This window comes from Coloeus monedula (assembly GCF_965178545.1).
Source record: "Coloeus monedula genome assembly, chromosome: 21".
NCBI classification, from domain to species: domain Eukaryota; kingdom Metazoa; phylum Chordata; class Aves; order Passeriformes; family Corvidae; genus Coloeus; species Coloeus monedula.
Window position 1 is genome coordinate 2,793,876 of NC_138801.1, and position 25,357 is coordinate 2,819,232.

Genomic DNA, 25,357 nt, shown 5'->3' on the forward strand with positions numbered 1-25,357 from the left:
CCAGGCAGCATGGGGACAGCCCCTCTCCCTGCCTGTCCCTGCCCATGCTGAGGTCTCTGCTTCACCAGGGGGATTTTTATCCTCCCTCCATCCTAAATCACTCAAATGCAAATTAAGCAAGGGCTCGGCATCGGTTGGCAACAGGTGGGACATGCTCCTGCTCCTCACAGTCAGCTGAGAGCTTCCCCAAAGCCAAACCCTGCACAAGGAGGGTGAGCGGCCCTGGCTGCTGCATCCCTCTGCGTGGGGGCCCTGAGAAAAGAACCCCCGATGCCACCACTGGCTTCACCATCTGTCACCACTGGCCACCTGGGCTGGAGCAGGACTGGGGCTGGCAATATGCCCTGAGGGCAAATCCCACCAGCCATCCTGGTGGGCCCGGGCAGGATGTGTGGCTGGCAGGACCTTGCAGAGGGGGCAAGGTAAGGACAGAGCAAAGCTGTGCAGCTGATACCAAAAAATCCCAGGGGTGAGGCACGAACGCTCCCGCGTGGCATCTCTTGTATCCCGTCTGCAACACACGATGCCACCAACAGGTTTTGTCCCCAGCCCTCTCTGCTCACATTACAGCTCTTCCAAAGGGGATGTTCTGTGCTGGCTGGGCTGTGCTGAGCAGTCATGGTGAGTAGGGCATGGGAGGAGTGAGGTAGTGCTGGCACACTGCTGTCCCACACCACGATGGCATTGCCACCACAGGGCGAACCACGCTCAGCTCACGGGTTTCTACCAGAGGCCTTGAGAGCAGAAAGAAATCTGGGATCCTGCACGGCCAGGAGCTGGAGGGGACGGGTGGGGAAGGCAATGGCACCTGGGCACTGGGGGACTGTGGTCCCCACGGTGCTGTGGCAGGCCGGGCTCAGGGCACCACGAGCTCACACCTGTTGCCATTGGATCTGGTGGGACATTGCATTCCCGAGCCTCCTGCACGGCCTCCAAGGCTCCCATGGCGAGGGGGTGAGCAGGGAGGGTCCCAGGGAATACTGCAGAGCACAGCAGTCACCTACAACCCCCGAAACAAGACCGTGGGGCTCCTCCAGTGAAGCACAACCAGCAAACCCCACCCTCGGCCGCTCCAGCCCGGAGCCACCGTGCTTTGCCGGCGGCAAGACCACGTTTCAGCCCCGCTCCCCCTCTCCTCCTCTTCCCCTACTTTTTTCTTTTTCTTTCTTTTTTTTTTTTTTTTTAACCCAATTCTGATTTCATTGTTGGGGATTGTGTGAGAATTTGTCAGGATTCGGAGACATTTTGAGTTAATGAGACGGCATTATCCAGGCCAAATGAAAAAGAAAATGTGTATAATAATAAATCAGGGCATCTGCTCGGCACACAAAGGGCGGCGGGGAGCAGGTGTGCATCCTAATGAGGCACAGCAGCTGCCGGCGCCCGCGGACGGTGCCCGGCTCGCCGGCGGCTCCGAGCCCCGGGCGCCGCGGCCGCGGGGCGACGGCGCTTCTGGGTGGCTGCGCGGGGGAATGCGGAGGTTGGGGCCGCCTGAGAAGGGCTCTTTGTGCGGGGCCGGGCGCAGGCACAGGCGCGGGGACGGGCGCAGGCACAGGCACGCCGCTCGGCTGCGCAGTCATCTGGCAAAACCCCCCGTGCGCGCCTCCCCGCACCGCACACGCTTTTTTTGCCTTAAAACAATCCCCCCGCGTTCCCGCGGAGGCTGGAGGACAGGGCAGCGTCACGGGAGGCTCCAAGGGGAGGGAAAGGCGGAAAAAAAGGAGAAGGTGGATGAGGAAAGGAAAAAAAGAAAAGAAAAAAGTTGGTGCTGGACAAAGAGCGCCGGGAAGCGCGGTGGGAGCTGCCACGGCGCGCTGGTGCCACCATGGGAGAGGGACGCGGTGCTGGGGGAGCAGGAGGGGATGCTCGGCATCCCAAGGCCAGGGCAGGAGGCCAGTAGGGCTCTCTGGAATTGGGGTTCCTGCGCCGCGAGGTCGGGGAGAGGGGAACACAGCCCAACGCCCTCCCACCCAATTAGTTTTCGGACCGTTTCCAATTCCAGCGCAGGCAAGTGGGGGTTTGAGCACACAGACGGGAAACCAAAGCAAATCCTAGCCTGAATCTGGGCATGGTTATTAGCCAGGAGGTTAATTAGTGATGGGAAGAAGAAGCCTGAGGGACAGGGAAGCCCCTGCCTGAAGGCACAGGGCGGGTTGGGATCACTGGCAGTGCCTGGGTTGGGGACTGCCTCATGCCTGGCTGGGCTGCTCAGGTGCTTTCCAGGCTTGTGCTTCAGGAAGTCCCTCAAGTTTCACAGCGTTGGTAGACTATTTTAAAATTAATTTCTATTTGTTTGTGTTAAGAGCCGATTTATGGCCACAATCAGCTCCGGAAGTGAGGAGAGTGCAGCAGATGGCAGGGAAAGGTTCAGCTTGGAAGGGCTGGGATGGGCACATGTGGGCCACTGGGACCAGAGTACGCTCAGGCTCCACATTTCTCCTCCCAGAAAGGGGTGTTCCCAGCAAATCTTTGGGAAAAAAGCAATACAGCACAGGCACCCTTACACTCCAGCAGTCACTGCCCTAACCCACGGAGGAGTTTCTACCATGCCACGTGGGGCTGTGCAGCACAGACCCTCTGTATGTGCCCAGCAACTCTCACCCTCACCCACCCGCTGCACACACCAGCTCCCAGCATGGGGGGCCTCTCAAATCTTTCCATGGTTTCTAAATCATCTTGGTTTCTTTTCCCAAGGCAGTGCCCAGGACATCCTCCTCCCTCACACCTGGCAGCCTCCACACCGCCCCTGCATCTTCTGTAGATGCTTCCGCACAGAACGAGGCTGTTCCTGCCCTCTCTGCAGCAGCAGGTCTGAGACAAGCAGGGAAGAGCACGTTCCTGGCTGTGGATGGAGCCACGGGATGAATTCCACCGTCCCCTCCCCTCACGGGTCCCAGAGCTCACTCACAGACAGAGATTGGAGCTGCATTTCAAAGCCCAGCGACCTCAGCAGATTCAGAGAGTCCTGGCTGCAGAGGAAAGCCTGGAGACAAGTCTCGCATGCAAAGCAAGAGATCAAAAACCAGGTGAAGAATCAGGGTGATCCTAGTTGTAGTTATTGTTCCACTTTTCCAGGTCTGGAAAGGCTGGATTCAGCAGAGCTAAGTTTAACTCCCAGATGTCCTATAACCTCATCATTTCTCCAGGGACTAAAAACCTCTCCTAAAGCTCAGCCCAGGGAGCTGAGCTTTATTTTCTATAAAAAACATGAGGTGGCATCAGGGATTCCAGGTGAGCAGACGTGGAGGATGCGACGCCCCCGCGGGCTCAGCCAGGTGAAGATCACCCTGTGGTTTTTCCTTTGGCATTTCCCAAGACGGGGCTACCCAAACCAAACCCCAAGCAGCTCATGGAAATTAGCATAGGAGACATTAAAGCTCGGCTTTAATTACAGATATATGTGTTGGCAGAGGACAGGGCGGGTGCTGCAGGATCAAAACAGCTCAGGAGGGCCATTAGAAAGCGGCTTTGAGGCGGCGAAATGTGGCCAAGCTGCCCGGGGTCCTGAGGAGCCTCTGTGAAAGCCCCGGAGAGGCCGCTGTGGACACACCCCCAGCTCCAGGCGTGAGGAGCACCCCGTTCCCAAACCAGGCAGGAATGGCTAAAAATACCGGTGTGTCTCCCTCATTGTTTCCGTTGACTCATTAACCTGCTGAGGACGCACCAAATGCTCCATTTTGGCTACTGAGGGAGGGTGACGGCATCCCCATCCTGATCCCAATCCCTGTGATGGCCCAGCCCTGCTCCAACACACAGTGCTCCCTCTCTCAGCACCATTCCAGCAGACAACCTCACTCCTCTACACTTCTGGGGCATGTTCCACTCCACCAAGGGACCAGGCTGTGACTGAAGCACCAGACAAGACAGGGGACAGCAGTCAGTCCCCATCCCTGTGGATGAGGGTGCTCCTTGCAGGGGTGAACAGGCTGATTTACACCCCCTGGGTGTCTGGGGCTGCCGGCCATCCCGGTGGCTTTTTTTGTTTCAGGGGGTCAGGCAGAGGCTGGGAGCTGGATTCCCACAGCACCAGGCTGGGATGTGTCTTCCCCCTCGGAATGAGCATCCGAGTGCAAACTGTGGTGAGGGGGGACACGATTAATAATGCACAGAGCTGCCGGCCCATAAATCTGCATGATTCATGGCCAGTGTGAAGGGTGACGGAGAAGGCCTTGTCCAAGGTCAGACAGCAGTCCCTGGGGACAGCCTGGGAACAGCAACAGCGGCCCCAAATTCCCACTCTGCTCCCAGCACCGAGCCTGGGCCAAATCAGGATCTGCTCAGCACGGGCACGTGCATTTGTTGTGTCTGCTGCACATCCTTAAGGAGTCACAACCAGTGGCCCAACGCTGCAGCTACTCCAGCGAGGCTCCAGCAGAGCTCAGCAGGTCAGATAATCAAAAGCATGAATGAGCTGCAGGAGCATCAGAGCCTACGAGCGCTGCTGCCTCAGCTCTGCTCTACACCTCTGCTCGCTGGGCTGCCACAGCTTCCAGCACCTCCTGGACCCACCAGCAGTGCTGGCAGAGTTGGGGTGCCCATCCCAGCCCCCCCAGCCTGTGGTTTCTGCTCTGGGTGCTCCCCGTGTGTGGCTCTGGCGCTGCCAGCCCTTTGTTCGCCCCGTCCCCGCTCGCGGCGCGCGAGGCTTCTCCTCCAACCCACCAGCAACAGGTTTTGTCCCTCCGCAGCAATGCGGGCACTGAAAGCATCCCGAGGCAGATGTTTCTGTGACCTCTGACCCAAGACTAATGTTTTCCTTTCTGCACTAAGCTGCCATCTGCCAGGGCCAGCACAGATGACACCCAGGCGCTCCCGCAGCCCAGCCCGCCCCGGCACGGCTCCCGCATGGCGGCACGGGGGCTTTGTTCAAATTTGGGATGCACAGCCCTGCACAAGCACAGCCTGGGGACAGGGGGTTTCAAAGGTGCACAGGGATGCCCTGGATGTGGGGGCTCAGCCTGCATCACCCCACAACTCACACCACCCACTGCTCTCCTGCCTGGCCCCAGTGTGTCTTCCCAAGGGACCCCGAAGTCGTGGCAGGGCTGGAGGTAAAACCCACTCTGGGCTTAAAATGTACCAAAAAAGCCAACAAGCAAAACGGAAACCAGGTGTAAACTGGAGCACATGCACAGGCTGTCCCCCACGCCCATCCCATGGAGGGGGAGGTTCAGGGGGCAGCCCCACACAGCAGGAGGGGACGGGGGGGCTGGTGGGGAGCCCCATCCCGGTCCCTGGCCCCACATCCAGGCTGCCTCTTATCTGCTCTGCTATCACCTAACCTCTTCCTCACCCTCAGCTGCTGGAAGCATAAACGGCTGTGGTTGTTTTCCCCAAGGTACGAGCAGCGTGGGAAAGCTGAGCAGGGCAGGCTCAGGTCTTTACTCGAGCACCATTTTGGGGGCGCTTGAGACTAATGGGACCAGGACACTCCTTGGTGCTGGGTGTAGGGTCTCCCACCATGGGGAGCAGCCCCCACCCCAACAGGCTGGGCTGGGGGATGCTATTCTCTGCTCCGTGGTACCTGTGCCTCGGAACAGCCACCTCAGATGAGCCCCAGAGTCTCAGGCAGAGCCATCCCAGCACAGAGAAGATTCAGGAGCACAGCTGTGACCTTGAGCGATGCAGAGGGTCCCCCCAGGGGACCATCACACCCCCAGAGCCCTGTGCAGCAGCAAATGTGCTGCGTGACCTGTGGATGGCTGTGCCAGCGTGGTCGGGACCCCTGGAGCGAAGCAAGTGGCCGAACGTGAGCAGGACACTCAGATTTCACATGTTTGCTGGCAACAGCTGAGGGCAGGAGAAACAACCCGCAGGAGAGCCTCCCTCAGCTGCACAACAGCCCACAGCCACTGCAGGCTGCTCCCAGGTGCAGAGCACTGACACGGCCCTGCCCCGCTGTCCCCACACCTCTGGGGGCAACCGTCATGCCCGGGCTGACAGCAGGAACCACAACCCCCTGCCCCACACCTTCTCCTCACCCCAGCAGCTGCAGAGCCCGGGCAGTAGGGAGCCTGCTTTCCATCAGGCAGCCACGCACAAGAGTCACCTTTCCAGTTGTGCCAGTGGCTCCCTGCCTGGCACAGCCTGGGAGCAACACCCCAGCTTTCTCCTGAAGTCACACCCTTCCCCGTAAGACACGTTTGCTCACTGCCAGCCCAGGGAACACTGATCTCCCCTGGCTCCCGTCTGACCAGAGAAAAGGCCAGTGCTTGGGGATATGTCTCCATGTCGCTGAGAGAAGAGACCTGCTTCTTACTCCATCTTACTCCATTCATTCTTATTCCACTGCCTCCCCAAGAATCCCTCCCGTGGTGCATGGAGCAACAGGTGCATACAGTCTCCAGGATGGCTTCCTGCCTTGGAAACATCCTGCTGACACAGGAGCACACTCTGGAGCCAGGGGAAGGCAGGGGGGTCTGGAAAATGATCCAGCTGGGAAATCAGAGCTCAGCACCCTGCTCTCTGCCCCCACCTCCTTGCCTGGCATCACCAGGAGCCTGCAGAAGGAAATGAGTGCAGGGAGACAAAGAACACTTTTGGATGCTGCCCTGACCTCCCTGGGGCACATGCTCCCTGTTCCCTGGCAGCCATGGGCTGGGGGGCTGCTTGAGCCCCCTCTGGCAGCGGGCATGGCTGGGCTCACCACACCTCACCTGCAGCTTCACTCGGTGGTTTCTGGCACATGTGGCTGTTAAGAAACCAAAGGCTTCACCACAGCTCCCAGGGGAGCCAAGGCGTGAAGGCAGAGCTGCCCAGCTGCCCTCACCCATGTGGGGCACCCCGACTGGGTGATGCACCCTAAAGCTGCCCCGGCGCCGGCACAGCCCCACAGAAACCTCCAGCAGCCACGACGGAGCTCCCAGTACCAAAACCCAGCACAAGACCTAAGTGGTGGTTTTTTAAGAAGTTTCATCCAGGTCCTGCGTTATTAAACACCCTGGGACACCAGCCTGGGAAAAAAGCAGAGTTTCACACAGGGAGGTGGTTGGCAAAGCAGCAGGTTACTCTAAGTGACATCAGGTTAATAAAGCAAGAGCAGATCTCCATTCTTGTTTAATTAAAAAAGCAAACTTCAATCCCAAGTCTTTGATGTGTTTTTTTTTTTTCTTGTTCCATTTCATTTTTGACCTAGCCCAAGTCATCTAATTGAGATTTTAAGATCCAGACTTTCATCTGGAGAGAAACTAAAGGAATTCCCAAAGCTGGATATACCCGTGGACAGGAGTGGGGAAAAAACATGCTAGAGCCCTGTTCCTCCTATGATGGAAAAAAAATGGCTTTGTTTCTTAAGCAGACATTAGTCAGGACGGTTTGGGAATCAAAGGTCCCATTGTAATGAAAAACAATATAATCCCATTACTAGGCAGAGTGGCCAGGCTATTCACGGGTGGTAACTGGCTACCTGGGAAGGAGCTGCCTCTCAATGGAGCTTCATTCACAAACAAACATGAAAGATGTCGAAGGAAGAGCCCAAGACAAAACTCGCCTCATTCCCACCCTCAACAATGGCTGCTATGAAATATTTGTTTTCCCCAGTCGATGTTTTTTATATCCTCTGCCGGTGTAAAGCGGCACGGCCCCATTGTTTGTGGGAGCCCGGCTCACTCCGCTCATCCCGGCCCCTGCTCCTTCTCTTGCAGGAGCCCATTTATGGGGTGACCATGAAGGATGTGCTTCCAGCAGAGGATCCCCAGGGAACACAGCCTGGGCTGAGGCTGGCACATGGTCCCATCACCCACCTGCCTGACTTTCCTGGGGCAGGTCCCCCAAAAGGCACCCACAGCGCCCAGCAGACACTGGAATGGCACCCGACCCCTGTGGCATCTCAGAACACTCCCTGCGACTGCTCCCTGCTCTGATTCCTCTTTTCTAGACTTTTCCCCTTTCATAATGTTTTATTCTTTAAGCCAGCAGAAGAAAAAGTCAGAACTGGGGGGACATAAGGAATTTCTATCTCCACAGGCTGCCCGCCAGCCCGGCACTGCTGGTGCCTGAGGTCACTCTTCCCTCCCCACCTCTTTTGGGGTAAATGCCGGTTTTGCCCCGCTCTGGACCCAGCACTTGCTGCCCATGCAGGTTGAATTCACTCTGCTGTGCTCTCAGAGCTCTGGCACACACACAGCCCCAGTGTCACCATCTCACTAAGTGATGATGGACTCTTTCTTTTTTCCCCTTTCCCCCTCAAACCAAGTTTTGGCTAAACACCGCGCTGCCCCAGAGCCAAATATGGAAAACTCCCACTCGTGACCCCACCATCCCACTCGTCTAATCCTGAACATAAAACCTACGATTAGGATCTGAACAGCCACCAAAAGTTTAAACAAGCTAAATTTAGCCCTGATATTTATAAACAAGGAGGAGAGGGGGGTTTTGCAGAGCACACGGGTGCCCCTGTGGCACAAAGCCAACCGAAAGCCAGAGCAATTCCTGCTGGGGAGGTTTCGGTGGGATGGGGAATGGCCAAAGGTGGCAATGGCCAGACAGGGATGGCTCCAGCTCCCCTTGGCCCCACAGCCATGAAGCTGCTGGTCTCCCTTTACAAGAGCAACAAAACTCTTGCCCACTTGGAAACCATGTGCTGAGGGACGTAAAACACCCGAGAGCAGATGGGTATCAGCTCCCCGGGATCTGTATCCCGGGATTTCTGTTGCTGCCGAGTTTAACCAAGGAAACGGCGAGAGAGGGAGGGAAGCCTCTGCCTCCGACACCTTTTGCCGGCAGAAATCCCTATGTCAACATGACGCCCTCGCCGAGGGAGCGGGACAATGGTGGCGGCTCTGCCCTCCGGCCGCAGCCCGCATTCCTGCCCCCCTCCCCTGGAAACCCCCCTTTTGTGGGGAGCAGCAGGCCCTGTGAAAGGGCCGTCTGTCGCCCTGCCTTTTGACTTGGAGGTCTGTGTCTAACATTTTAATAGGGGCTGGGGGCCGGGGACAGGCCCCCCCTCCTCCCGGGCTGCTCCCCCGCGGGGTCACTCTCCCAGCCCGCCCCAAGGCTGCGGCCGCCGCGGGAGCCGCCGGTGCTGCACATCCCAGCGGACAGCCACATTCCTCCACCTGCTCCAGAGGAGCCATCCCATGGGTTAGCCACCCATGAGTGCCTTCGGGAGGGTCTCATCCTGTTCCCCCCAAGCAGGGATGCTCCAGAGGGGCAGGAGCGCTGGGGATACGCTCACCTTCGCAGCTGCTCATTGACAGCAGAAAATTCCTTAAAACAAACCCGTGGACACTCACAAATGCTCAATCCCCAGGCAGCGATGCCAGCAGGGACTGTGTGGCCCTTGGGGTCCCCCTCACACCACTGACATGGGACAGAGCAGCTGACAAAGCCAAATACCACAGTGCCAAAGGCTCCTTGCCATGCTCCTCTGGGGGACAAGTGGGACAGGCACAGGTAGTGTCACATCACACCAGGAGCCACGGAGGATGAGGAGGAATCGGCAGCAGGATGCCAAGCTCAGTCCTGACAGCAGATCATGCTCAGCCCAGAGCGTAGAAGCAAACCTGGCACTGCCACTCTCAGCCACTGACCTCAAATCAAGCCCAAAGCAACAGGTTCCCCCAGGCCTGGGTGCCCCTCTGGCACCCAGCCCTCCCAGCCCACCACCACCAGGCCCCTTGCCTGCAGGGTGCCCCTTCTATTAAATAAGGGCAATGTTATAGCGTCATTAAAACTTAATAAATCCACTTCCCATATAAATACCATTAAATTCAGGTTTTGGGGAAGGGAATTAGGGTGAAAACTTGTTAAGAGAAAATGACTTGGGTGCAAATAAATTTTTGCAACTTGACTGAGCATGAAAGTTTCCCATTAAAATGCACCTCGGCTCCCTTTGCTGGAAATGTGCAAGGGCCTAATAACCATGGCCTAAACATTAACTGTTTAACTGGCTTTTCCAATATTAACTCCAGGCTGCCATGGGGGGAAGGGGAGGACGTGACGGGTGAGAGCTTAAAGCAGACATTAATTACTGCTGTGTGAGGGAGGCACACCCCGAGCTCGCTTCTCACCAGCATCCTGCTCCCATGGCACATGCTGGGATTTTGGGCTTGTTCTGTGCGGGGCCAGGAGTTGGACTCAAGGATCCTTGTGGGTCCTTTCCAGCTCAGAGTGTTCTGTGATTCCCAACAGGACTGATTCTGGGTATGGCTGGCTTTAAACACGGCATGAACCCCGCTGCAGTGAGGTGGTGGGCACGAGTGCTGCCCCGTTAGGTGCACTCAGTGATCATTGTAGGTTCCTTCCACGTGAAAATATTCTTTTTGGGGGCAGAGCTCCCCATATAGCCCAGCCAAACACCTCTCCCCCATCCCCAACGCCTCACAGAGGTTTTATTCCTGCATCTCTCACACCAAGCACTGCATTTACCAATCGGAACCTCCAGCATCATCGGGTTGCCCAGAGCAGCTGTGGCTGCCCCATCCCTGGAAGTGTTCAAGGCCAGGTTGGACAGGGTTTGGAGCAACCTGGGTTAGTGGAAGGTGTCCCTGCCCATGGCACCAGATCTTTAAGGTCCCTTCCAACCTAAACTATTCCACAGTTCCATGATCACTCAATTAACCAACAGCAAATTGCCTGAGATATGTGGAAACCCCAACACTGTCCTGAACCACAGACCCTGCCCATGGGGCACCTGCCAGCACGAGGAGGTGACAGGAGAGCATGTGGCCCACCAGGCATGCACTAGAGGAAGGCAGAGTCCAGATGTGGGTGTCCAGGTGAGAACAGGCACCACCACACCCGGCCAGAGGCTCAGCTGGAAGCAGCACTGAGCTGCTCTACCAGCAAGACCCTGGTGTTAAACACTGGGGAGTTCCCAGGTGGGCATCTCTAACTGTCCTGGGGAGCTGCCATGGTCTGGTGTCAGTGGGACCAGCAGCTGCTGCAAAGCCTTTCCAACATCACACATGGGAGCTGTGCTATGAAGTCCAGCCAGCAAAGCCTGACCCTCACACCTCTCTGCTCCTGGGTGCCTCCACATTCAGATACTCAAGGATCAAAACTGCATCATTCCCCCTTGACACCAGAGCAGCATTTCTGTGCTCATTCCAGAACTCTGGCTGCAGCAAATCCGGGCTCATGAGGGCACCATGCAGCAAGGCAGCATCAGGGACTGATGGGATTTGGGCACAGCTGCTGCGATGGGTGGATGCAGCACCATCCTTCAGGGCTGAGCTCCCTGTGCCATGGGCACGTAATGAGATGAAAACACCATTTGGGAAGAAATTGGAAGCACCCCAAACCATCCCTTCTCCAGAGTGCTGGTCCTTCTAACCCTGAACACAAAGCAAAGAGCTGCAGGAATAGCCCAGCTTGGGGAGTGGTGAGTGGGCAGCCCAAGTGCCCCTCGGTGCTGCCCCACCAAAGGCAGCAGCAGGAGCCTGGCAAGTCCTCAAGGATGGCTGCACACAGCCCTGAGTGGAGCAGGGAACCCTGAACACTTTTTTTGGCTACTGGGAAGAAGACAGGACTCAACCAAGACCCCACTGCAGGTTTGCTTTCCCAGGGGGGTTTAAGTTCTACCCCAGAGGCTCTTCCACTCTGCAGCCCCAACACATGGTGCAAAACCTTCACCTGGCAGCACGTTAACCACAGAGAAGTCTCCATCCAGATCCAGAGCTCACCAGCTCTCCCTAAGTGCACCCCGAGGCTACTCCCTCGTTAAACACACTGATGCTCTATAAATTTCACATTCCACTCATGTACACACGCCGCTACCACTCGGGACACCAACCAACACGAGCAAAACGAGGGTCACCACACCTCCAGGCCTGGAAAAAGCAGGTTAATTTCCAAACAATGTTATTTTAAAACTTGCTAACTGCCTCCTGATTATGTTGTCCGAGCCCTTAATTGGTGAATAGCCTGGTCTTGCAGTGACTTATACGTGTCACCCTCATGCTGCATACAATAAACCATTACATGGGAGGCGAGGCCAGGTGTGAGGCATCAGCTGGAACAAATGGACGTGTTGTGGCTGCCAGCAGGAAGGAAGACAGCGAGTCAGGTGCTGAGATTTTGGTGGAATTAAACATACCCCATACCACGAAGCAAGTGACCTCCAGTCCCAGGGAGCAGAGCCCTGTGCACTGCTTCACGCCACGAGACCATGAAAACTGAAGATGCCCCTGCATGACTTTTAAAGGTCCTTTCCAACCCAAACCGTTCTGTGAGCACACAGCTTCGAGCACCTGGTGGGGAACAGCCCCATAATCTCAGGTGATGAAGACCACTGTGAGTTCTGATCCCCTCTGCATCACCCCATCTCTCCTGCTCACCTCTGTGCTGTGGTTGCTGCTGAGGCACCTACTGAGAAATCTCCTCTCAAACATATCCCATGCTGGTCACACAGGACAACCCTCTGGCCACCACAGGTACCCAAGCCATGAGAAAAACCAAGCAAAAAACCTCAGCCTAAGTGAAACAGTCCCAAGGCCAGAGAGCAGGAGTGAGTGGGACCACCTGAGACAACTGACAACCATCGAGACAGAGAGCAAAGATACAAACAGATCCTTTTAAACAAGATCTAAAACCCTCACTGCTGTCCCAATGGCCTCAGCAGCTGGGCTTCAGTTTCTCTTCCACTGGAATCCGCAACAGGTGACACTTTGGTATTTTTAATCTCCCCTCTTACCCATTTCCACCTTGTTCTTTCCGAGAATGAGATCAGACTCGAAAGAGCCAACAAGAGTTCTCAACATGGCTGAATCACTGCTCGTCTACTTCTTTAAGAGCTTCCTCTGGTTGATTGTTCAACACTCCACCCTCTTCCTCTCCAGCACCGAGACTGCATTTTTTCTTTGTTATTATTTCATGGAAATAACGTTGGGTTAAAGCACATGAGAAAAACCAAACCAGAAGGAAACTTCCGCCCTTTACAATGAGATAACAATGACTGAGCAGTTGAAAAACTTGAAGGGCACAGAAACTTGCGGGGCTCACATCACTCCTCTGCCTTCCTGGTTGTCTCCTGGAAGAGTTTTGAGCTAAAATAATCACCTCTTCCCGCTACAGTCCCCCTCAGAATGCTTCTTCCCATGTTTCTGGCCAGCTGCCCGTGGAAGCTGGTGGTGGCAACAGGCACCAGCTCAGGAGCCATTGCCCTGGCTGAACGACAACGCTGCGCTGATTCATAAACAGAGGAAGTACTTTAGCAAACCGACTTTTCCCCCTTTTCAGCACAAGCCCGGTGATTAATTTAACTTATTCTTTCCCTCCGCCGTCTCTTCTGCTCCTCTGAGCGAGAGGAGAACCCAGGCACAGCTCCTCTGGCTTTAATGGTGAGAGGCTGGTGGAGAAGGGCTGGAAGCTCAGCCCTCTTTCATTGCCATCTGCTTTTAACTAGTGGAGCAAGGGAGGTCCTGGGAATAAATGTCACATGGCACAGGGAGCTAAAATCAGCCCAGCTCATTTGCAGGGATGCCAGTCAAAACTAGAGTTATCCAACAGTCTAATTAGGGGCTATCACTAGAAGTCAAAACGACCTCTTGGAAAAACCTTCTCATTTAGTCTGGGAAAATGCCTTAGTCCAAGGCAAGTGTCTTTTCTGGAATGCCACAGCTCCCCAGCACCATGGAGCCTCACGCCAAGCCCCGCAGCAGCCACCAGCTCCACACTGGACCTCTTAAAGCTCCAGCTCTGGGACAAAAACACCCAGTGCCTTCAGCTGGGGTCTGTGCAAGACCCACGAAACTCTGCTGCTGCTCTTCCTGCGCTGGAAGACCCGGACAACCCTGCCAAGATGGAAAGCAGCTCCAGAGGAGCTTAATTAGGGCGCTTCTGTCTCAAGCCTTCCAATCCAATGCTCGGTCCCCTCCATTCAATTAAAGCCCTGCGTGCTCTGCACTGCCTGGCAAAGGGACAAGCAAGATAAGGCACCTGGAGCTTTACAAACTATCTCTGTAAAATAATAAAAGGCAGAGAAAGCTCCTGGTCTCGCACCGGCGGTTCCCTTTCCGTAACAGGGCTGATAACCTGGGGTTGGAGTTATCAGAGTCGGCTCCACGTAACCCAATGAGCTCTCTCCCGCCACAAGCACCGGGACACTCGTCCTCTGGAGCAGCGTCCCCCTCGTACGCTATTTATTTCACTCCACTTTCTAATTGGATTTGTGGGGGCAGCACAAAGGGGCTTTATGGCCAAACTTTGTTAAGTGCCAGGCCGAGCAGAGATGTGGCCAGCAGCCAAAATGGTGCATTTCACGCAGGCGCCAAAGGGCAGTGCCAAGCTTTTCTGCGTCTGGTATCTTGTGCTCTTGGCTCTGCTTTGTTTAAGAAGCTTGGAAGCAAAACTCCTTGTCAAGAGATATTCAAACAAAGTGAGAAACCAGGATCTTGCGAGTTGCTATCAGGTAACTTGGGAAGTTGCACCTCCTTCAGTCTGGCTGTACCTCCAATATCTGCCCCCATCACCCCGCATGGGACAAGAGCTTTAACACACCCAGAGCACACACCTTGTGCTCCTGCAAAAGTAACTCACACTCACAAAGCATCTGCAGCCAAGAGAGAAGTGGTTATTCACAGCCAGCAACCAAGAAGTTCTTTAAAGTTAACTTTTTCTCTCAAAAAAAAAAAAAAAAAACAACCCACCCCAAGCCTACTTCGGAGGCTTCTCCAAATAGAGCTCGCACACATCAGATCTAATTAGATTCCATCACCATCTGCACATGAAATGTAAATCAGGAGTTGCAGAGACTTAAGAAAAAAAGGAAAGAATGACCACAAGGAAAAGGAGGGGTGTAAGGTTGGGGAGGGGGTGGAGGGTTGGGCATTCTGGGAAGCCATACATGATTAGTCACACAGCATTAATCTGCCTCCCTTAACAATAGCTGCCGAATTTCGACCGAATCCCAGCTGTCGCTCTTTGAATGAAAGAAAACAAGATTTAGAGCGTCAAGCGTTGGTAAGGGCTTCTGTGCAAAAAAAAGTGGCGTGCATTCATTAGTGCCTCACAAAGGGACCCAGCCTTTGTCCATTAAATTGCTCATGTGCCTGATTGATTTGCTGATTTATTTGCACCAAAGGGTTGGGGGGCTCAGCTTGGAGAAGGGGGTGGGAGGTGCCCGGCTACTGGGCAGAGTAACGGCACCCAGGCGGATTTGCAAAAAAGCAACTCACATTGTCAAGGGAAACTGCCATTCAACAGGTTGGGATTGGAAATGCCTTCAGGTTCCTCCGCCGAGGACTTCCTATTTGGAAATTTGGGGTGGGTGGGAACGTCTCCCCGCCTGCTCACAGCTCAGGCCGTGTTCAACAGGCAGAGGGGAAATCTGGCCAGAAAACAGAGCCTTGCCCATTCACATTTCTTTTACGGAATACTTTTAAAAGGGGAGCTGGAGTCTTATTCATTTCTCTTGGTTATTGTTCCCTGGGAGCCTGGAGTGAATCGGCCATCGCTGCGGTGGGTCGGTTGGTCCTTCAAAGAGTCCCAATGCTTTACACATCCGTTTCCCCACAATCAGCTTGGAGAAAGCCCCAGCCTGGGTGCCAGGTCCCACCAGGAACGCCAGGCTAGACCACAGCTTGGCACCAGCACTGGCAGGGCTGCAGGAGGAGGTGCCCTGCTCTCCTGGAGATGCCTCGTCGGCCCACGGACACCACTGGGGCAGCTCCAGCAGCCAGAGCCATGCCATGGAATCTCTCCTGAGCGTTTATTGGAGGTGTACTGGTCACCCCAGTGTGCAAAGGACTGAAAGGCAACGCTTCGGGGCCAGGAGGGAGTAGCTGCAAGACAGACAGACAGACAACCTCCCTCCCTGCCCGACGGTCCAAGGAGCGCCGCGGGCTGGCCCTACCTCCTGCTCCATCACCAGGGCAGTCTGCATAGGCTAACACCAGCAAAACATGGCCCTTTGCCCATGTTTTTCCACCCAGCCAGGAACAAAGCCCGATCCTGCCAAACTCGCGGTGACTCCTACACAAGCAGGTTATTCTTGCCACTCAAGGAAAGAAAACGCATCTTGCCCTATTAAATCCAGAGCCTTCAAAGCAAAGTCAACATGCATGTCAATAACTTTGGTCGGGGGAGATGAAAATCCTCTGGCTGCTCCATACTTACTGGCACACCTCCGTCCCGTTGGGAGAAGTTTCACACTTGCCCCCGTTGAGGCAGGATTCGGCAAGCTGCGAGCACCGTAAACCTGCAAACAGAGGGACAGCATTAGCCACAGCTCAGGGCCCTGCTGGCAGTGGAGGTCTGCATCCCCTGGTGTCACCCAGGCTGGGGACAGTCTTGTTGAGACCCCCAGACCCCCTGTGACTGTACGGCCTGGTGAGGTGGGGGTGCAGCACCCGGCAGCCCTCACCCGCAGGGTGACGGAGGGGGCAGGGACTGCGTGGCCCCTGCACTGAGAGGCTCACCTAAAAATAAACCCAGGGTGGGTTTGAGGGTAGGCTGTGCCTGCTCCTCCAGCAGGAGGACTGACAGAGAGAAACCCCAGATCAGGCCCTTGATTGACAAACGCCATTTGGGAAAAAACATCCACCCCGGAGCCCATTAGTTACCACGAGCTCGGTAACGAAATGAGTCGCCCGTCATAACTTGCTATGAGTAAAGGTTTCATTGTCTAGCCCTCAGAGCCAAATTCTGCAGAGTTACCACAGCAACTCGCTGAAAGTACCAGAATCGCTTCCGATTTCCACCTCGGCTCGCTCTTCCCCTTCTCTGCCCGCTCGCTCTTCACGGTAACTGGTTCTGCGACACGCGTGTGCAGCGGGGCAGTTTCACATTGAGCGACTGCAGCTTCGCTCCGCCACCGCCACAACCCAGATCCTGCCCTGGATGGGTGCCGAGCCCACGCACCCCGGGGACACCCCGCCGGGGCTCCCTGTTCCACGGCAGATGGAGTGGGGTGCTGGGGACCGCTCCGGCTGGGCACAACTTTCTGCAAACTTCGCCTCCGAGGGCTCCCAGCCCTGTTGTGGGAGCAGCCCCCTTGCCTTCGCTCCCCAAAATCCTCTCAGGGCTCTCCGGAGGAGGCTGCTAGCTCGGCCTCGGGGCAGGGGGGCATTGCAGGGTCCCGACCCCCCGGGATGGGGTGCGCCCCACTGCGTCCTGCACTCCCGGCCACTTTTGGGGCTCTTTTCTGGTGCCCCGACCCGCTGCCCCCGACGGTCGCGCAGCGCTTTGCTCCGAAGCACCCGGACCCGCCCCGGAGGGGGGCCCCCGCGGGGCCCCGACTTTCAAGAAACAGGAAACCGAGAAAAATTTGCAAAACGGTCAAAAGCTGTCGCAGAACAGCAGCAGGAGCGCGGCCGCCCTGCGCGCCCCCGGCCGGGCCGAGCCCCGGCTCCCCCGGCACCGAGCTCCGCTCCCCCCGACGGCAGCGAGCGCCGCTCCCCGCGGCAGCCCCCGGCACCGAGCTCCGCTTCCCGGCGGCCCCGAGCGCCTCCTTCGGGGCACCGAGCCCCGGCCACCCCCGCGGGGCTCAGCCGCGCTCCCCCGCGCCGTCCCGGCCCCGGCTCCACCGAGCTCCGGCCACCCCCGCGGGGCTCAGTCCCGCTCTCCCTACACGGTTCCGGCCCCGGTTCTCCCGGCGGCGACGAGCTCCGGTCCTCCCGCAAGAGCCGAGCTCAATCCCCGCGCATCCCGCGGCACCGAGCCCCGGCTCCCACGAGGACTCCGCGCCCGGACCCCCCCCCCCCCCCCGAGGGCGCCGCGCTCCGGTCCCGCCGCAGGAGCCGAGTCCCGGTTCCCACGGGAACCTCCCGGCCCGGAACCCCCGACGGCGCTGGGCTCCGGTGCCCGCCGCGCCCGGCCCCGCTCCCGGCAAACTTCCTGCGGGGCGGCCGGTGCGGGGCCCGCGGCGGCGGCCCTCACCTCGCGTCAGGGCGGGCAGCAGGAGCACCAGGAGGCCGGGCGCCAGGAGCCGCTCCATCCCGCTCTGCTCCCGCCGCTCACAGCCGCATAGATCCGCGGGGCCTCGGCCGAGCCGAGCCGAGCCGGTGCCGGTGCCTGTGCGGGTCCGCGCCGCCCCGCCGGGAGCCCCAAACACAGCGCGCCCGAGCGCAGCGACTCCGAACGCGGCGCCTCCCGCGGCTGCTCAGCCCCGGCGGGCCGGGCCGGGCGGCGGGGGGCGGGACGGGACGGTGCGGGGCGGGCCGGGCGCCACGGGACGGGAGGGGATGGGAAGGGACGGGCGAGACGCTCCTCCCTGCCCAGCCCGGGGGGCCGCCGCCGGGAACCCCCTTCCCGCCACAGAGGGTCCCTGAGTGGGACGCGAGCGGGGCTGCGGGGTCCGCACAGCACCCACGGGCAGCCCCGGGGCGGCCGCTTCCCTCCGTGCAGCCACCGGACACCCCCGGTGCAGCTCCCCACATGCAGACACGGATGCAGCGGGTGCAGCTCCTTCTCTCCGTGCAGCCATCGCACACCCTCAGTGCAGCCTCCCCCCTGCAGTCCCCCAAATCCCGCAGTGCAGGCCCCCATCCCCAGTGCAGCTCCAGCACAGCTCTCACACGCAGCCGCTGCAGAGCCCCAGCACAGGTTTGGACACCTCCATGCAGCCCCCCACAAGCAGCCCCAAATTTCCCCAGTGCAGCTCTAGACACCCTCGGTTGAGCCCCCACCCTAACCTTAGTGCAGCCCTGCCATGCACAGCCTGCATGATCCCAGTGTAGCTCCCCCATGGTCCCAGTGCAGCTCCTGCATAGCTTCCCCAGTACAGTCCCCCCAGTCCCTGCACGGCCCCTGGGGCCACAGTGCCCACTGAGTGACCACAGGAGGCCTCAGGCCCAGCCTGACCCATGCTGTGTCCATGCAAGGACCCGGGGCACACAAACCACGGGACACACGGGAATGGGGTGGTTGTACCGGGGTACCAGGACAGGGACTGACCATCCCCTGGGGGTCACAGTGGGCCCAGGGAAGCTCAGTGTGGATCCCCTTTCTGACCGCCAGCAGGACTCAGGTGTGCACAGGTACACTGAGCCGTTTCCCACCCAGCTCCCCCGTCGGTGCCGGCAGCGTGCACAGAGCTGGGTCGGACGTTGTTTGTTTTGTGCTGTGAACTCATGAACTCGCAGGCAGAGCCTGGCCAGCCCCGTGCACCACATCCACAAATAAACAAACACACTGGGAGAAGCGAGGAAGCCAAACCAAGAGGCAGCCCCACAACCCCCACGTGTGTACAGGTGTCCTGTTAGAGCAGCCGTGCCAGGGGGTCCCTGTGCCCCCATCCCATGTCACCAGAGCCCCACTCCTGCTCCAGCTGTCACTGTGCCACAGTCAAGCCTGGAAAATCAAGCTGTCCCAGAGTGTGGCAATGCCCCACCTGAAATCCATCCAGGCCCTGAGCCCAGGACAGGTTGAAGCCCTTAATCTGGTGTTTGTGGGTGTCTCCTGCAAGCTGTGGCTGCAGGGGGGTGCTCAGGGGTGTGCCCACAGAACACCACTGATGGGAAGAGCCCATGTGAGGGTGCTTAAAAATGATGCTTCCTCATGGGGTTTTGGGGGGCTGGCCCTGCTCAGCGAGGCCGCAGTGCCTGCAAAAGTGGGGAGCAAAGACTCTGAGTGTGGAGAATTTGGGGTACCAACTGTCCCAGGGATATGGGTACCTAAATCCCATTGGACTCCTGTGTCTCACCCTGAGCCCCTCAGCTGTTGGAAGCTACTGGATGGCTCTTTTACAGCTCCCAAACACAGGCACATGGAGGGATGGCTGCCGGCCGTTGGCTGCAAGCTTGGGAAAGAGGAAGAGGAAGGAGAGTCGGCAATGGGTTAATGGGAAGGAGGTGACGCTGTGGTCATCTGTGTCTCTCATCACAGGGTACCTCTCCACCAGCCCCTGGGCTCATCCCATCCCATGCCAGCCCTGCTATTATCCCACTGCTTCCTGTTGTAAACTATTTCCAGAGCAAGTGTGAAACAATTAAACAAACTGAAGGGCAGAGTCTGCTCACCAGATCAAAGGCGTGAGCCCTGCAGCGGTACCTCGCTCCCGTGGCTCCCTCCTTCCCTGCTCCTCCTGCCTTCCCCACTCTGGGCTCTAAAGCAGTGCCCTGATCGGCGCTTGGGAGCCAGGGCTCTGTGTGGAGCATGGTGCCACTTGGGGTTCAGGTGCCACTGGTAGCTCCAGCCTTGAACAATTCCAGAACATGGGCCCTGCCTGTTCCATCCTCCCTGCAGACACAGGGTGAAAACAACTGGGCAGTGGGATGGGACCCCAGCTGTGCCATCACGACCTTGTCACCATCCCCAACCTCATCTGGAGGTACGAGGACAGCCTGAGGTTCTCCTTGGAGATGGAGACTTTGTGCTCTTTCTCCATGTGCCCCTTCCCCCTCACCGTCAGAGCCCATGGAGCAGGGAGCATCCCAGCTCTACCTGCCTGGAAATACCGGCCGAAGCTTTGCCCGGGCTTGTTCTCCATGTGCAGAGAGCACCGTGCGTTCAGCTCAGCTGCGCTCTGGGACTTGATCCCTGACACTTGGGAGAGTCTCCCCTGCCCCTCTGGACCATCATGGGTGTGCCTGGGGACACGGGGCTGCCAGGGTGCCGCGCCTGTGCCAGCTGGGGATGGAGAGGTGGTGATGCTGAAGGATGTGCAGCGTGGCGGGGTGCGGTGACAGGACCGGCTGCTGGATACACCAGATAACCGCGTGTGCCAGGCTGTGCTGGAGGTGCTGGACTGAAAGGGCACGTGGGAAGCCAGGAGTGAGCCCTGGCCGTGGATTTCCTCCGTGGCTGGAAGGGTCTGTGCGGTGTCCGCGGACACGGCCGCGGATAAACACAGACAGAGCCGGGCGTGCGGCCGCGCAGCCGCGTCGCCTCGTCCCCCGAGCACAGAAGGTCAAATCCATCTATTTATTGCCGTCACCCGGGGGCTCTGTGACCCCGCAGCTCTGGGGCTCTGCTCGGGGAAAAGGCTTTGCTGGGAGGGAGCTAAAAGGGTCCTCTGCGGTTTCCCACGAAAGTCTCGACACGGGGACGGCTCCTCCAGCCAGGCGCTGCTGCGAGATTCCCGCTTTAATCTGGTTCCATCCTTCCCCTGGTACAGGGGATCTGCTGCAGGATCCTCGTGGGGAACCTCCTCAAGTTTCCTTCTCCCAGACGCCTCCTCCTGAGACTCCTACCCGCAAAAGTAAAAAAGGGAGGAAGGCAGAAGGCAGCGCTCAGCATAAATCTTTTTGCAATAAGAGGTGAATAAGACATAAATCCAAAGAAACTTTTTATTTTGAGTGGCCTTCAGGGGTTAAAAATAATGGGATTTTAGGTCCTTTTAAAAATAGTGTTTGTAAAAGGCTTTAATAGAAACCTTGGCAACTGTCCATGTGATTAGTGATTTAAAAACATGAAACCTCCACACATGTTTAAAAGTTTTAATAAGTTAAAATTAAATGAGTGAAACTCTGGGAATATTTTTTTGTTACTGCAAGCTAAGAAAATTATGTCCGTTAAGCAAAACTTAATACAAATATAAACAGGTAATGCACATCTGTAAATTATTTTCATGTCTCCAGGGGCTGGAAAAAAACCTAAGTGAGACCAGCATTCTTATATATATTTTGCCTTGACAGCTCAGGAAAAAATTTGCCAAAAACCAGAGTTAGAGCACTGGGCTGGCGTGGGAAAGTTGGTTTAGTGAGAAATTTGCCCGAGGCTATTTAAATAAAAACAGGCGTTTTTTTTAATGGCAAATGCCTGTTAAATACAACCAACGCGGCTTCCAATCGCCTGAGTAACTTGTGTGCCTATTCCTTCTTGACACTTTCATCTCTTTATCATCACAATCAATATTTTGCTCTTATACCTTCAGCGCAATAAAAATAAGACTGATAAGGCAGACATCAAACTGGATCTCTCCTGCTTTCCCCACCGTGCTTGGCTTGGCACTGCTCTGCCTCCTGGATTTGGGAGCACCACGGAGGGTTAGCCCTCCTCATGCTGGTACATGCACCCCCACCCTCCCTCACGCTCTGAAAAAAGCTAATTTTTAGTAATTAAGCGTGAATCAAAGCAGGTAGAGCATCCTGGAAAGTCTGAGCAGATAAAAATGCCCTGGTCATGGAGTCTGTGAGGTAAAACTATCCCAAAGCTGCTCCATAATGGGATTAAGCTACGATTCTCCGGGGCACCAGAGAAAAGAGGCTGGATTTGCAAGAATGGTCTAAATCCTGATTTTTTTTTTAAATCTTATTTTTCTTAAATAGCTGAGTGGAGGATTGTGCCTGGAGAGTCACAGGCTAAATCACACCAATCGTGCCATCCCTCTGCCACGGTGCTCTGGCAGCGTGTGCCCATGGAGGATGACTTTCCTCCTGGCAGTGCAGTGGGATTTGGTCCCACCAGGACATCCAGGGCTGGGATGGGACAAAGGACAGTGAGCCCTTGCTGCCATGGGCAGAGGTTGGTGCCATGTGTGTCCCTGCCCTGGCACAGCTGCTGCACCGGGCTTGGCACCTGCAGCGTTTTCCTCCTCCCGGGCTGCTGAAACTGGTTTTAATTGCAGGGTTGCTCCCGGCCATCATTTCTCAGAGAGTAAAGTCAGCTCAGGAGCTCTCAGCCAGGGCTTAGTGACAGGCCAGAAGACGTCCCCGAGGAGCAGCTTTGCCCGCGCGGTTTGTACCTGGGTGAAAGGTGCTGCTGCGAAATTGCGCTATAAAATCTGTGTCACGTTTAAAATAAAATGTCTTTATGGGCTGTGAGGGGCGAGCAGGTGCTGGACAGGCGTCACTTGGCCCGGCCCTGGCCTTGCTGGTCTCTGTGCTGTTCCTATCCACCTCCATAAAACAACTGAAACATTCTCTGTTGTGTAAACAGAGCCTGGTGGGGTTTATGGAGCTGCAAGTGACAATGTGCTTGTCCCCAGGCCCGTCCCAACCCACAGTGCAGTTGGAAATGCAGTTCTCCCTCTCCTTTGGTGCATGTCCCTGGTGCCTCTATTCCTGTTTGTGCCTTTGTCTGCACCCTGGTGCTGCAGACCCTGCGTGTCCCTCTCCTGTCCCTCGCCAGGGGGATTCCTCAGGGTGTCACAGACACCCAGCTCGGTGATAGGGGCAGCTCTGCACCCACAGAGGAGATGCAGGGAGTGACCCTGACTCTCTGGAAGTGCAGACCCCAGCCCAGCCCTGGGGACATGTGGGACATACTTGTGTTTCATGTGCATCTTCTTTCAATTCATTCAATTCAATCCATTCCTTTGCTTTTTCTCCATTCCTCCTTTTCCTGCCGAAGCACTTTTCATCACCTCAGCAACCAAATTGCTCACCAGAGTGTGGAGGGGCCAGGATCAAATCTCCTCTGATATCTCCATTAAATAATCGAAAACCATCGCTCACAGCAGTGAAAACCCAAGTGTGATTCTCTGTGCACAAGCCCAGGCATGAACCTGATACTGGATTTCTGGACTGCTGTGCAGTGCCGACCTCGTCCAAGTCACGCTGGCATCCCCACAGTTTCATCCGTGCTGCTGGGATTTGCCTCTCCCAGGGCACACGCTCAAGAAAAACGTCATGCCGTGTGGACACTCGCCCCGCTCAGGTTTCGGGCAGGTTTTCTGGGAGGCATCACTCCCGGAGATCTGGGCGTGCCTCTTCTCGCTGTGCTGGCCCGGAGGGGCTGGGTTGCAGGGTCCTGGGATGCCACTGATACCAGCAGGGAGTTTCAGGGGCAGTTCAGTGCCAGCTCTGTTCTCACAGCTCTGGGATTTGGGACTCCTCTGCCGGGATGAAGCCAGCTGAAATTCTTAAGCGATTACAAAAAGAGAGTAAAAAAGGACTTTCTGCACCCCAGCCTTTGCTGATGCTCCATTCACGGGCGCTCCCACCCACCGCCCCCTCTTTCCTTCCACATGGAAACGGGAAGACTGGGAGATGGTTCACTTTCCAGAACAGCTCCAAAGCAGCCTTTTCCTCCCCAAAACACACACAGGGAGGACCACACATCTTCTGCACCGATGCAGGGTGTGTTGGGCTGCTGCACCCGGGATGGCAGCCCCACGCTGGGGTGGTGGGGTGGCTCCTTTGTCCCCCCCTGCCATGGCTGGGCACATGTGTGAGAGCTGCTGTTGGGGAACGCTTCCCACCCAGCTCTGACCTTGGTGCCTCCCAGCAAAAACACCTCCTGGAGAGGGGCCAAACATAATAGCCAGTTCCTTCTACTCCCTTCCTTCCCAGGCAGCCACATTATCACAGGGCTCGGCCGCGAATCAAAGCCAGGCACACGAAGACGGGAACCAGGAGAAATCGGCTCAAAGATGCCGTTTCCGCTCGGAGGGCAGCGGCCGCAGGGCACTGGAGCCGCCTGTGCTGTCACAGGGTGTCCCATCACAGCAGGCTCCATGCCCGGCAGGGAGGGAGGACCCCTGAAAACCATTTTGGTGCACCCAGGAGCTCCAGGAACCCCTTGTCGTGCTCAGTGCACCCCCTGTGCTGGGGCATGGGGATCCCCTGCCCTGTGCGCAGTGGCTCCCACAGCACTGGCTGCGCTCGGGGGCTTTGGTGGTGCCACAGCTGGTTCCAAAGGGTTTGGAGGAGCCCAGAGCCCATTCCCTGACCTCTGCTCATGGGCAGTTCTACGTGAGTGATTTCTTTCCCAGAAAACCACTGTGGGTTTTCACAGAATCACAGACTATGCTGAGTTGAAAGGGACCCATCAGGATCGTGGAGCTCAGTTCCCGAGCCTGTACACCACACTCTGAGAGTCGCTATCAAAAGCTCTGCTGAAGTTCACAACGATTACATCTACTGGCTTTCCTGGATCAACTGTTTTTTCTTTAGCTTTCGGCTGAAAAATAAATTTAGCAAATCCCTCTGATGCCACAATCCTTTGTCTCCCCTTCATGGGGAGAGGTCACTCCTGTTTGGCAAGGGCTGCTGCCTCTCTCAGCGGGATGGGAGCTCTGGTTGCTCCCCCATGTACAAGGACGGTGTCGCTGCTGCCGTGGCACGGTGCGGGCACGGGCCGGTGACACGGGCCGGTGACACGGGCCGGTGACACGGGCCGGTGACACGGGCCAGGCCGTGTGCCGTTCCACCCCCGGCAGCGCCTCTGCCTGCGGCACGGGCCGGCGAGGGTGCCGGGCTGGGAACCGGCCCGCCGGGAGATGCCAGCAAGGTGTGATCCCTCCTCTGCCGCCCGCAGCCGCCAACTTCAAAGCCCGGTGACCTTTCAAATGCAGCAGCTCCCGCACAGGGCGGGGAGACTCCCAGCCAGGGAGGAAGCGGGGAGTGCAAGAGGGAAACCACACACACCTGCGGACCCACCGGATGGATGGGACCGACCCCCTGCCCCAACACACGGGGACAATGCGATGCTGTCTGGTGGGACCTCCAGCACCAGCAGCTCCCCACTCCTGGCAGGATTCTGCGCCTTTGGAGTCACGTCTGCTCCTGGCACGGCTGGGCTGGGCTGGTGCTGTCGC

At 57.0% G+C, this 25,357-nt stretch overlaps 1 protein-coding gene across 2 annotated transcripts in view; it reads right to left on the reverse strand.

Moving 5' to 3' along the window:
• NOTCH1 (notch receptor 1) overlaps positions 1-17,981 on the reverse strand; it is a 42,547-nt gene extending 24,566 nt beyond the window's left edge. For both annotated transcript variants that reach the window (XM_082295276.1, XM_082295275.1), the window contains exons 1-2: positions 17,815-17,981; positions 16,054-16,135 (exon numbers count right to left, since the gene is read on the reverse strand). In XM_082295276.1, coding sequence (XP_082151402.1) covers positions 16,054-16,135; positions 17,815-17,872 — 140 coding nt within the window. In that variant the 5' untranslated portion in view covers positions 17,873-17,981. The remainder of the gene's footprint in view (positions 1-16,053; positions 16,136-17,814) is intronic.
• Between the last annotated feature and the right edge of the window lie 7,376 nt (positions 17,982-25,357).